This window comes from Lampetra planeri, chromosome 4, assembly GCF_965212315.1.
Source record: "Lampetra planeri chromosome 4, kcLamPlan1.2.h2, whole genome shotgun sequence".
In the NCBI taxonomy this organism is placed as follows: Eukaryota; Metazoa; Chordata; class Hyperoartia; order Petromyzontiformes; family Petromyzontidae; genus Lampetra; species Lampetra planeri.
In genome coordinates, this window is record NC_136110.1 from 28,753,066 (window position 1) to 28,766,536 (window position 13,471).

The window sequence follows — 13,471 nt, forward strand, 5'->3', positions numbered from 1 at the left end:
AATGTCGTTCGCAGGGGGAGCATCTGTTATCCTGTTGCTCAGCACATTCCCATGTGTTTCCAGTGCCGCACTAGGTTATCAATACACAACGTGTTAGTTGCTTGGTGTTTACTTAGTGATTCCCCGCAATTGTATCTCATTTGTGATATCGTGTATCTTGTCATTCGACAAGCAAGCCATTCTGGCCTCTTTGCGGAGCAGCACATAACCCCCGTTGTTAGAGACCACCCCGCGGAAGGAGACATCACAGATCTACTTCTGAGATCTCTTTAAACGACCGCTGATCCGCGCACTGGGCGGTGATGCACTTTCGTACTGACCCCGAGAGAGATGTTCTCTGCGCGACGAACCAATGTCTACTTGGAACTCTCAGAGCCGGCATTCATCCAAGTGAAGTGCAAAGCCAAACTTAGTGACGGCCTTTTTGTTTTGTTCAGGCGTGCAGTCATCGAGACCGTCGACGCGGCACATTCGAGAAGTCGGTTGTAACCATGGGCAGCTGTCCGGATTTGAACCCAGGTCGCCTGGCGGGCAGAATCGTTTCTGTTTTTTTTACCCAACACTTTTAACATCGAAGCGTTGTGCAACAGAACGCCGTAAATGACACTATTTTTAAAAGTTTAATGATGCTGGCGGTGGACCTGCCCGAGGATGGACCGGCCGTTTGTTTGCGGGTCCGTGGAAATTAATCTCAATTCGAGACTCCGTCTCGCTGTGGGTGCACCTCGGAGAAGCGAGTTTAAGTGTGCTTTGTCTGTTCAACACAAAGCAGGCCGCAAACATTTACACCCGTCACTCTAACGTGGGCGCGATCGGATAAACCTTTCAAGTTTATCTTATTGAATGATAGTGCATCTCGCGCCGCAGATAAGATTCGAACGTGGCCTTGTGTGTGGATGGTACTGCAGTAAACCGGGCTTGTTCCCTTAGCCAAAGGTCACACCCCACCGGTATCAACACAAGCCGCCTTATTGGTGCCCTCGGAGGCGGCGGCGGGGGGCGGATTCGCGCAGCTCCCATCGGTCAAAGGAAGCGCGCAGTGGATGACACGGGAGCAGTGAGGAGGAGGAGGAGGTTTTGTGTTTATTATGTATCGACGAGGTCGATGCCGTGGCGCGATTTCGAACAAAATGACCTCCGATGTTGAAACGCGGAACCAGAACACGGAAACGCGAGGTCGGGCGATGGGAGACCCGCCGCTTCTTGTGCAAGTCGCTCGGACCGCTGCTCGTTTCTGCCGTGGCGCTTAACTGTTTTATTTTTTTTAGGCATTTGCAGTGCGTTTCGCGTTTAACGTTTGAAACGAGCGAGTTTTGTATGCCGGGTTACGCGCTAACGGTCGCGACTCGCACGCGAATGAACGCGTGCTAACGGTGTCGTTCAAAAGCAGCCGACTTCAGACGCGTTTTCCGAGATGTTAAAACCAACTTTTTAAAATAAAAAGAAATAACTAAAACTGCCTCCCCTGCAGTTGACATCAAATCTATTGGACACGCACCTTGATGCGTGCAATCTGGAAAAACCCCGAGATGGAATTTAAAGAAAGTTTTTTTTATTTTATCAACGAGTTCACTCTCCAATGGAAAATAAGACACCGCTGTCATTTTTAATCTCTTCTCACTCAGTGTAACCTGCTTTTAGACGTAATAAACTGCCAAGATAATATATAACGTGTATTGTAAGGATATTTTTGTTATTTTCTCGGATTTAAAGAATGCTCTGGCGAAATAATTGCATTAACAGGAGCACACATCGCAAAAGTTGGAGCGATTTTAAATTGACCGTGTGGGTCAGTCTTCTGCATTCGTTTCTCCCACCTCTTCGGTGTCGCTATTCAACGTCTTCTGAACTTCTTCCGCCGTTTAACTTCAATCGGGTGTTTACTTGTTCCACGGAAAATCCCGTGTATCAAGTTACCCAGCTAGGTTCGGTAGCAAAGGAGCCCAGCCAGCAGCCAGGCAGCATACTTCAGGCATAGATGATTTAGCATAGTAGTGTGATATAGTAATAGGTTTTTACCCTTTCAACTGGTACAAAAACTGACACCTTTATACAAGGCATCATGTTTGCAATAACCACAACACAAGCAGTCAAAATGCAAACAAAAAGAAACAACTCTGATGATGATAATGATATGCACTGCCCTTGAAGTTGATTGGTCCACACCTGAGACAGCTTTTCTTAGAGCCTAGTCTCCATTGGTGTTGGAACAGATGACGCCAAAAGGCGTACAACTCAACGACAGCGCACTATCAGAGTATTTAGAGCTCGTTGTGGTTATTGCAAACATGATGCCTTGTATTAAGGTGTCAGTTTTTGTACCAGTTGAAAGGGTTAAAACCTATTACTATATTTTGCCACTGGTAAAGGAGGTCTCATAGTGTAGTGTAATATAGTCAACTTTGTAGTTAAACAGTAATTTCCCACAACCATACACGTGTGACAGGGTGGTCACTGCACTGCACTGCACTATAATACCAGAGGTCAAAGTTCAATTCATGGTCATGCACTTGGGTGACAGTCGGTATCTCGTCGTCTCTCGGCCCTCCTCTGAGTTATGAACACAGAAAGTCACCCGCTGCAACTTTGACCTGCGAGCCTGGTAAGTCCAGTGCCAGAATGCTCACTGATGAAAGTGTTTGACTTTTTACAATCGTTGTTTTTTCCCCAATAGGTTTCTTTTAAAAAATATATAAAATATACACAAACTCTAAGTGAATCCGATACCAAACGAAATGCATTTTTTTCAGAGCATAAAATACATGTTTTGTTTTTGTTATAAAAAATAAATTACATACATACAGTCCCTTGCCAACAATTCACTCTTAGATAAAGGCCAAACCACACCCCGTCTCGTCACGGTGACAAGTTGTTTAACAGTAACTTGACCGTACATCCCCGTGCCGGTTCAGTGCCGTTGTTAACCCCGACCGAACACCAACATCGGCCCGCGAGGTTCTCACGGCACAGTCGGCAAACCACATTCAACGTCGTGACGGTGGCTTAGATCGCATAAACATGAATGTATCGTTAAACCCGACACAGCAAATTCGTGTAAGGTTTGTCCTGTGAACAAAACGTGGCAATCAGTTACTAGTTCAGAACACCCGGTGTGTTGGAGAGTAGACCCACAACTTAATTCTAAATTTGAAGTTTTGGTGACTGCAAGGATCCATACTCTTTGTTTTTTTCGGTAAAGTCACGTGGGTAAAAAATATAAAATAAATTTAAATGAAAACAAATAAATTAAATCACGACGTTTCGGAAGCAACACACGCCTCAGTAATTTTTGCTGGAGCTGTCAACACCTGATGACGGTTGCTCGTGTTGCTTCCGAAACGTCGCGGTTACATTTATTTGTTTTCATTTTTATTTATTTTATATTTTTTACCTACGTGACTTTACCGAAAAAACCAAAGAGTTTCGACCCACAACGTTTACGATTCGAGTAAATCCTGACGTTTCGCCGGTGAATTGCAGCCGGCATCATCAGGCGACAGCCAGAGTTGTGGGGAAATCCTCCTCCTGTTTCGATAATCGATCATTAAATAGAGTGGGAGTAAATGTGACGTCATCACTGTGGTTCAATCAGGTGCGAAGCCCAGAGTGGTGGGGGTGGCGGGGGGGGGGGGGGTTAATGTAGCCATACGACAAATTGATATTTACGCGATCTAACCCAAGAAGCAAAACAAAAAACCCTCTATATTATTGATAACATTGGTTCGCGAAAGCCTACTAAACTATTTCTAACTCTTTTTCGTCAATAGATCGAACGTGCGCGCCTCGTGCTGCAACTCTTGACTCCCGCAGGCCATCTTCATGATACCCACCAACCCGCCACCCACCTTCCGGCAGCTGGAGCTCTGGACGGACGAATTCGTGGATTTCGTGCGGAAGTGCCTGGTGAAGAACCCGGAGCAGAGGTCCACGGCCACCCAGCTGCTGCAGGTACCCGGTGCAAGACGGCCATCGGATAGGAACGGTGAAAGTGAAAGCGCATTTGCACTGATGATGATTGCTTGTGTTGCAGTCGAAATGTCGTGAGAATTGTATTGTTTTATATTTGTATTAGTTTATTATTTCCCTTCTACGTGACTTTACCGAAAGAACCAATAATATAAGGATAGTTTGTGTTTACTTCCTTAGGCATAGGTGGAAAATTAATTCAGAGGTAGGGGCAACCACGGGCAGTTGGAACCGGCACCAACAGTTGCCCAAGCTCTGTTATCCTATTTTCGGATGTTTTCCCAACTCGCCCCATGTGTCACAAATCTCTTTAACTCGCACAAAAATCGTGGCCATGGAGATCCCAAATCCGTGTTGCAAAACAACCAACTCACGCTCGGTAGCCTCTGAGTTCAAGTGTTGTCGAGGTTTGTCTCAGCCCATCATCCATGAGAGGTGGATAAAATTAGGACCATATTCAGAAAGTCATCCCATGAATCCAACGCTCGTGTGAGCAGGGGACGCAGTGAAGTTTCTGGAAACTAAAACGTCTGACGTACATATTAATCAAGAGAGATGATTCTAAAATTCAGAGGAGGCTTTCCATTACTCTTGGAGGGTGTTTACTCAAATGCCCTATACCTGTCAAGTGTCAAGGTGGTTTCAGGACCTTGGGATCGTATCTTAACGTGGCTCTGCACCTAGAGTTGTGTCTCGGGAATGGGTCTGAATCTGGGTCTGTGGGTAAAACGGTGACAGAGGCTGTCTGGGGTTTTACAAAAAATAAACCTCCCTTGTAGCCTTTACTGGCTATTGGGGCACGAGCTCTTAGCGGGCTACCTATGAAGTTCGATACGGCACACGACGGAGTGGTGTGGCCAAACACCACGCTCAGCCATCTTTGTCTCCCCACCGCTACTATTTTAACACACCGCACTAGACACTTAATTATGGCTAAGTCGACCTAGCGGAGGCCCCAGGACGGTTTCAGGTGCGACTCACGCAAACCGGCGTCAGCAGCGGTGCCGGAAAAAAACCCAACTCGGGCCCGCACGGGGTTCGTAGCGCATCGCGCTCACTTCTGTGCCACCGCTGCCCATGAGGAGCTCACGCGCGCTCACGTGGGCACGGAGGGGGGTGGCGGTGGTGATGGTGGTAGTGGACACAGCGGGGGTCGAGGGGGGGCGAGTTGACGCTCGTCCATCGGTTATTGGGCTATTGCGCCGATCAGCTGTCGCCGTGTGCGCGCGCGTGTGTGCGTGTGTGTGTGTGTGCGTGTGTGTGCGTGTGTGTGTGTGCGCGTGTGTGTGCGTGTGTGTGTGTGCGTGTGCGCGTGTGTGTGCGTGCGTGTGTGTGTGTGCGTGTGTGCATGTGTGCGCGTGTGTGTGTGTGTGTGCGTGTGTGTGTGTGTGCGTGTGTGTGCGTGTGTGCGCGTGTGTGTGTGCGCGTGTGTGTGTGTGCGCGTGTTACAGGTTTATGTTTAATTCGTGGTTTCGTGGTAATTAATTGAAGGTGGAGGGGTGAACAGCCCCTCGCACCCGTCCAGAGCCCCCGTTTAGCCACTGTGGTGGTCACAGACGCCATGAGGGGAGAGGCCAATGGGCAATGGCCCTCCCCCCACATCACTGCCCACGACAGTGTTGCCCGTCCGGCACCGCGAGGAGGTAGGAGGTTGTTTTGCCAGACTGCCCCGTGACCTCCTGCCAGCGGCCGTTCGACACTTCACGTGGCCTCAAGGTGCACTTGGCCTGGCACAAGCGTCGTGGTGACGTCACCGCCACTTAGTGGCGAATGGCGGTTGTTGTTGTGTGCGCGTGTGTGTATGTGCGTGTGTGTGTGCGCGTGAGTGTATGTGCGTGTGTGTGCGTGTGTGTGCGCGTGTATGCGCGTGTGTGTGTGCGTGTGTGTGTGTGTGCGCGTGTGTGTATGTGTGTGTGTGTATGTGCGCGTGTGCGTGTGTGTGTGTGCTCTCCGAGGGGCTGTATCGGTGACACTTTGAACGCCGTAAACGGAGCCGAGCAGCGCTGCGCTCACCGTGCCCGGCACAGTAAAACAAAACCGCACAAGCGCCACGCGGCACAGAAAGAAGTGGGGGGTAAGTGGGGGGGGGGCTGTGTAAGGGAAGCAGCATAAAAGCGAGCAGTGCCGCTGACCTGGGTCACTTCAGGTGCGGTCAAAAAAAACACGCGTGGTTGCACCTGAAATGACCCGGGGGATGTCTCTCCTTTCTTTTGTATCGATCGGTCAATCGATCGGCGGGTCGAAAAGTGTGGTCACTCGTTCCTCTTCCAGAGATGTCCGGCCACCTTGGAAGAGTAAGCCAATGGTACCTGACTGAGCTCATTCGAGTGGAGACATACAAAGACAAAGATCCCCCGTGTAGCCTTGACAGACTCTTGGGACAGGTGCTGTTAGCGAGCGCCTATGAAGAGCGGCACAGCACGGGAGGGAGCAATGTTATTTTTACACACCGCACCAGGTACTCATTTGAGGCTGAGTCAACCTAGGGGAGGGCCCAGGAGCGGTTCAGATAATGAATCGTCGAGTTCGTAGCGCAGCGCGCTATTCATCCCAGGTTCCTCTCTCTCTCTCACAATGAGAGAGATTCTTCATCTGGTGTTTGCCTTGTTCAATAACGGCCCCTAAATTTAATAAATTGCGTAAATTTATGCTGCCATGTACTGAACATCCACACGTTAGCTCCAAGCTGCCGTAGGCGTAAAAAGACAAAGATCCCCCCCCCCCCTCCACCCATCCAGGTTACGTCCATTACAACGACGACTGAAGACAAAGCATTTGTGGGTCTTCCCTCCTCCAATATTGTGAGATATTCTTCATCATCCCGCGATATTTTCGCAAGTTTTTTTTTTTTGGACCTCAGTGAGTTGGCAACCGGAAGGCGCCTCATCCAGCAGTAGATCGACAATAAGATGGGGGGGGAGGGGGGGGGGCTTTACGGTACACGTGGTGCATGCACTCGCGTGGCATGCGCCAACGACGCAATGCAAACGATGGAATACAGCCCCCCCCCCCCACGGAAGGGGGTTTGGGGTGTGGGGTGCTCGGGCTACACGAGAGAGAGAGAGCGATGGAGTGAAAGAGGGGAGCTGATGTCTCACGTGGTGGTGGTGGAGTGAAAGATGGGAGCTGATGTTTCACGGTGATGGTGGTGAGAAAGAGGGGAGCTGATGTTTCACGTGGTGGTGGTGGTGGTGAAGAGAAAGATGGGAGTTGATGTTTCACGGTGATGGTGGTGGTGGTGGGGAAAAAGATGGGAGTTGATGTTTCACGGTGATGGTGGTGATGGTGGTGATGAGAAAGAGGGGAGCTGATGTTTCACGGTGATGGTGGTGGTGGGGAGAAAGATGGGAGCTGATGTTTCACGGTGATGGTGGTGATGGTGGAGTGAAAGATGGGAGTTGATGTTTCACGGTGATGGTGGTGATGGTGGAGTGAAAGATGGGAGCTGATGTTTCACGGTGATGGTGGTGGTGGTGGAGTGAAAGATGGGAGCTGATGTTTCACGTGGTGGTGGTGGTGGTGGTGGAGTGAAAGATGGGAGCTGATGTTTCACGGTGATGGTGGTGGTGGTGGAGTGAAAGATGGGAGCTGATGTTTCACGGTGATGGTGGTGGTGGGGAGAAAGATGGGAGCTGATGTTTCACGGTGATGGTGGTGGTGGTGGAGTGAAAGATGGGAGCTGATGTTTCACGGTGATGGTGGTGGTGGTGAGAAAGAGGGGAGCTGATGTTTCACGGTGGTGGTGGTGGTGGTGGTGAGAAAGATGGGAGCTGATGTTTCACGTGGTGGTGGTGGTGGTGGTGATGAGAAAGAGGGGAGTTGATGTTTCACGGTGATGGTGGTGGTGGTGAGAAAGATGGGAGCTGATGTTTCACGGTGATGATGGTGGTGGGGAGAAAGATGGGAGTTGATGTTTCACGGTGATGGTGGTGATGGTGGTGAGAAAGATGGGAGCTGATGTTTCACGTGGTGGTGGTGGTGGTGGTTGTGGAAAGCGTGGTGGGGGGGTGGGGTGTTTGGAGCGTCTGGGAGCTGCTCGGGGCTGAGCGGGGCCCGCAGACAGATGTATCACTCTCATTCACGGGGGAAGTCGGCAGCCCTTCCCAAGCCTCCTGACACAAAGCAGTGATATAGAGTAGGAGCCCCCCCCCCCTCTCCATCACCCCCCCCCCTCCATCACCCCCACTCCCCCTCCACCCGCATTTTCACGTTCGCTCGTCTCGGTGGCTCGCAAGCAAGGCCAGGACATGGCGCAGATTTATGGGAGCAAGCCGGATCGTCGTTATTTCGGCAGCCGCGTGCCGTCTCCGTCGGCGCGTGCTCCACTCTTGTACATCGTGATCCGTTTACAGATTCCCAGACAGTTTTTTTTTCTTAATGGCCCAGATATTGCATTTAATTTATAATCAGTAAGCGTGTATTGGGGATGGCGAGGCTTTGAGCTACAATTGTTTCTCGCGGTAAGTTTGCCCCCTGCTATTTTGGGTGGGTGTATCTGTAATTGAATCTCCCCTTTGCACCGCACAATACACGGATGCACGCACGCATCGAGATCGATTGAATGAGTTTATCGTGTGATCTCGACGTGCCGACAAGCGGCATGTGTTTCATCTCGAGTGGGAGAGACAGCGTTCGATGGCGATGAGAATGAACAAAATGCCCTCCCGTGTGGCACTTCCTAAGGCCAGCATAAGGGGCCGTCCATAAATGACGTCACGCACCTGAGGGGGGAGGGGGGGGTCAGACATTTGTGACGATGTGTGACGAGAGGGGGGGAGGTTTGAGAAATGTAACGTCACGTAAAAATGCGCAACTTTAAATAAATATAGACAACACGTTCTACTTAATTAAATAGACTTTCTAATAAACCTTTTCTCCTACAACATCAGAGTGCAGCGCCACAATAATTACACACTACAATGACAATAGTTTAAAGCGATTTTAAGCATGTTTTTTGGGGGGAGGGAGGGGGGGGGGCAGAGCTTAAACCGCACCACGCCGCTCATTTTCGAGGTTAGGGCGACCCAAGAAATAGCCCCCACCCCACCCCCCCCCCCCCAAAACAAACCACGCAAGTTCTGACACCGTCATTCGCCACTGATGTTATCCGTGGCCAGAGTTCGATGTCAAGTCGACTGCGGTTTGCTATTTAGTGCTGTAAGCAAGCACATATCAAAGCCAGCAATGGCACACATGGAAAGCTGCGGTTCACACCGTAATCAGCGGCGTGCTGATGCTGACTCACAACACGTTGTTGTTGTTATTATTATTATTGACGGGGAGCATGTGACGTAATGGGTAGTTGCGCAATGTGCCATGAACGTAGAACCCCGAGTTCGATTCCCTGCCAACGCTAACTCTAGTGCCGAGTGATATCCAACAGCCTCCGTGAGCGGTGGCGCACGAGGAGGCCTTCATCCAGCAGTGGATTAATAAAGGCTTACAAATTACCGTGATACATATTTTTTATTATACCCATATTCCGTTTTTAAAACGGCAGTGTTTTTTGCTGCTGCTGCTGTTGTTGTTGTTGTGTATACATTGTAAATAAACGTTCAGCTAGAGACACGCCGTTGCTGAGAACCAAGTGTACGTGGTTGTATGACAGGTGTTGTCGATGAAGTGTTATTAGACAACTGTACTAAATCAACATTCAAGCTTGTTCCACCAACCCTCTTAAATCGTCATCATCATCATCGTCATCGACCACGACGAGTCCATTGCTGGACGAATGGGCCCGTCACGTTGTCACCCTCCCTAGCGGCCTTCTGATGCCACGGACCATCTCGCTTCGGCTACAATGGCCGATGTCATCGCTTCACCTCCATGGTCGTCGCAAATCTGGCTGGCTTTCCGTCATCCGTCTTGGCCCATCAGCCATCGTTCGTTCGAACGACATACATCCTGCCACAATCGTATTCGCTGTCAATATGATGTCCCTAATTTCATTTGTTCTCTGACCCACGTGTTCCTCTTTCTGTATCGTTGCTGCAATTCCCAGCATGCATCTCGCTACGCTTCTTTCCATACCCCTCAAACTTTTTGCTTAATTCTCATCATTTTCATTCCCCCTGGCTAAATCCGGTCGTAAAAAAGCGAATATTTTGCACATCCCCGCGTACAGCCACCGATGACAACGACGTTTTTCTAACGCGGCACTTCCAAAGCGGGTCGCGTTATTCGCGTAAAAAATTCACTTGGAGCAAAATGCCACCCCGCCCACGTGCGTAAGATTGACACGGGGCCTTGAGAAGCGTCCCAAAGATGAGCGCGGATTCGTATCCATCTGACGGTCGTCCGCAGGCACAAGACCGTAACAAACAAAAAAGAACTACGCATACACACGGAGGAAAAAACTCATTCGGAACCCCACAAAAACATCGCTCGTTGCCAGCGCACGGCAGAAAGCGCGTTCCGTTCCTAATGCGAAGCAGGGCAGCAATGTTGGGGTTCTGTATCTGCCGGAGTGATTTGGGGAAATGTATCCGCGGCACCCAGGGAGCAGTTGCCTACTGCCTCCTATGTCAAAGTCAGCTGCTGCGGCAGAGATCGTTTATGAAATGGGGAGAAAAAAAATCCGCTCCCGGATGTTTTACGAACTGTTGGCGGTTGTCCGGCGAGCGCTCGCCGGAGCGGCCGCCTGATGCTGTTCGACGTTCCCGCGGATGTCCGGAGATCGGAGGCCGGTCGGGCGAGTCACGGCGACTGGGACTGCGCCGGGAGTTGTTCACTTTGGGGGACGGGAGGGAGACGGTCGTGGGTGCCCATCCAGGGATGCCACCCGACTTGGTTTGCCCACGATTACGTGCAAAACCTGTGAGTCTTTCCCAGGCACATTTTTTTATTTTTCTAAGTCGTGCTGTTTATCAGTTGCGTGATGACACACCCGCCCAGCACTACGCTTTTCGTGTAGTCCCCCCCCCACCCCACCACCACCACCTCCTCCTCTTCCCGGCACCGCGAGATATCCACCTTCCCCTGTTATGTCGCCGTGGATGTTGCACCTCGGGAGGTGCCCACGGTCACATGGCGCGCCGCACGGACACGCGAGCGAGGGAGAGAAACTCCTTCGCCCACGCTGACAGCCTTGTCCGGAGGCGAACCCCTCCTCCGCAAAGCGCGAGGCTGGGCACAGTGGCGCGGCGCACTCGATAGCCCGGGGCCCCCCAGGCGATGAAGAGATTGAGACAATTGTACAACGTAGACCCGCCGCTTCGTTCTGTGCCAACCCTGCTACGCATGCTGACTTGGAAGAAGGAAAAACAAGTCATCGTATAGATCGTAAACAAGTGTATCTTATGGACTTCAGCAGGTCAGGTTCCAGCTGCCCCCTAATTTTTCAGAGTGGCTCTCAGCTGATGCGAGTGCCATTCCAATGTCTGGGCACTGGGCCAGGGCAATAATTCACGAGACTGCCACTACCTCTAACCCCGACCTTGGAAGCCCCATGCAGAACCCACAGACCGCAGCCGCTTCTGACTGCTGGGTAATTGAGCCTCTGTTTAGTGGCGTAGCAATCGAGTGCGCAGGCGATGCAACTGCACTGGGACTCATGGACTCAAGGGGGGGGAGGTGGAGGGGGTGGGCAAGCGTCAAAGCTACGAAGAGAGGTGGGGGTATCGGACCCATGCCAAGTGTGCAATGCTACTGCCCTTGGTTGAATTTCCCAAGGTCGCAATCCAGCCCTGGATTCGTAATCAACATGATCACGGTAGTGGGAAAGCCCTGGGGCTGTGCTGCTTCTGCGTGCCTTGCTGGAGAACCGAGATAGATTAACAAACGTGGGAATTCCTTGCCTTTGATTTCATCATCATCATCATCATCATCAATCTTTATTAAAACCAGGTGAGGGCCTAAGGAATTACTTGGGGTCACAAAGCAATTCAGAACACTTGTACGCAAGTGGTCAAAACAATTTCACGAACCGTATAGAAATGAAACGTTCAACAACAACTGCGGGCAAAAGTGCGCAGATGAATCTCAACAGCGTAAACGCCTTTACCACATTTAGGTTGCCACCTCGGGGGTACAAAAACCAGGACATACCGCGGTAATAATAACAGATCACCATACCCCAAGATGAGAGCACCATATGACAATGCATTGTCTTCCATTGCTGCGTTATCACACAGCTGACACAACCCGAGACTTCTAATGTCTCCGGGAAGACTGACAGATTTCCACATGACTTGCTACGACCTCAATAACAAAAAAAGAAGTTGACGTCCCAGGAAACCCAGCGGTTAGGTGGCAACCGTACCGCCGTTGCGCACGCATGCCTCTCTCACCACCCAGTGCGTGTTCTCTTTTTCCACAGCACCCGTTCATCGTGGCGGCCAAACCGGTGAGCATCTTGCGCGAGCTCATCACCGAGGCCATGGCGATGAAGCCGAAACGCAACGAGCCTCTGCAAGCCGACCAGGTCGCAGACTCGGACAACTCGGTATGATGAAGGGCAGGCGGGGGTGTGTGTGTGTGTGGAGAAGGTGGTGAGATGTTAACTCCCTCGCCTGGTATGCAGGAGGTCGTGAGTTCGATGCCAGCCTTGACTTCTGCATATTTGGAGTTTGCGTGTCTCTCTCTCTTTCTCTCTCTCCCAGTGGTGGAGTGGATTTGTCTCCGGGTCCTCCGGTTTTACCCTCCACTTTTAGAAGCGACGTGAGTTCAGAGTCATTCGGCTGCTCGAGATGTCCACGTGATAAGGGGGCGTCCATAAATGACGTCACGCACCTAGGGGGGAGGTCAGACATTTATCGTGTGATCTCGACGTGCGGACAAGCGGCATGTGTTTCATCTGGAGTGGGAGAGACAGCATTCGATGGCGATGAGAATGAACAAAATGCCCTCCCGTGTGGCACTTCCTAAGGCCAGCATAAGGGGCCGTCCATAAATGACGTCACGCACCTGAGGGGGGAGGGGGGGGGGGGTCAGACATTTGTGACGATGTGTGACGAGGGGGGGGGGGGGTTGAGAAATGTGACGTCACATCAAAATGCGCAACTTTAAATAAATATAGACAACACGTTCTACTTTATTAAATGGACTTTTAAATAAATGTTTTCTCCTACAACATCAGAGTGCAGCGCCACATTAAATACGCACTACAATGACAATAGTTTAAAGCGATTTGAAGCATGGTTTATTTGGGGGGGGGGGGGGAACAGAGCGTTGTGACGTCATATTTGAGGGGGGGGGGGGGTCTGACTTTTTGTGACGCCGTGTGACGAGGGGGGGGGGGGTCAAAAATCGTCCAAAATCGCGTGACGTCATTTATGGACGGCCCCTTAGCCACTTCGTGGCCCTGTCCCTTCTCAAAAAGAGGTATGTAGCTCAGTGGGCCTTACCTGGTAAAATACAAAATAAATAAAAGTTTATCTTCTTGGTTCTTTCGGTAAAGTCACGTAGAATAGAAATAATAAAATAATAAAAATAAAACATAATACAATAATTATTTTATTATGTTAAAATAATAAAAATAAAACATAATAAAATAATTCTTTTATAA

At 50.4% G+C, this 13,471-nt stretch overlaps 1 protein-coding gene across 1 annotated transcript in view; it reads left to right on the forward strand.

Annotated features, from left to right (window-relative positions):
* The first annotated feature begins 3,295 nt into the window (after positions 1 to 3,295).
* Positions 3,296 to 13,471, forward strand: part of LOC144717983 (serine/threonine-protein kinase 3-like) — a 52,488-nt gene continuing 42,312 nt past the window's right edge. Inside the window, exons 1-2 of the mRNA XM_078593843.1 lie at positions 3,296 to 3,948; positions 12,284 to 12,409. Of these exons, the coding sequence (XP_078449969.1) occupies positions 3,820 to 3,948; positions 12,284 to 12,409 (255 nt within the window). The 5' untranslated portion in view covers positions 3,296 to 3,819. The remainder of the gene's footprint in view (positions 3,949 to 12,283; positions 12,410 to 13,471) is intronic.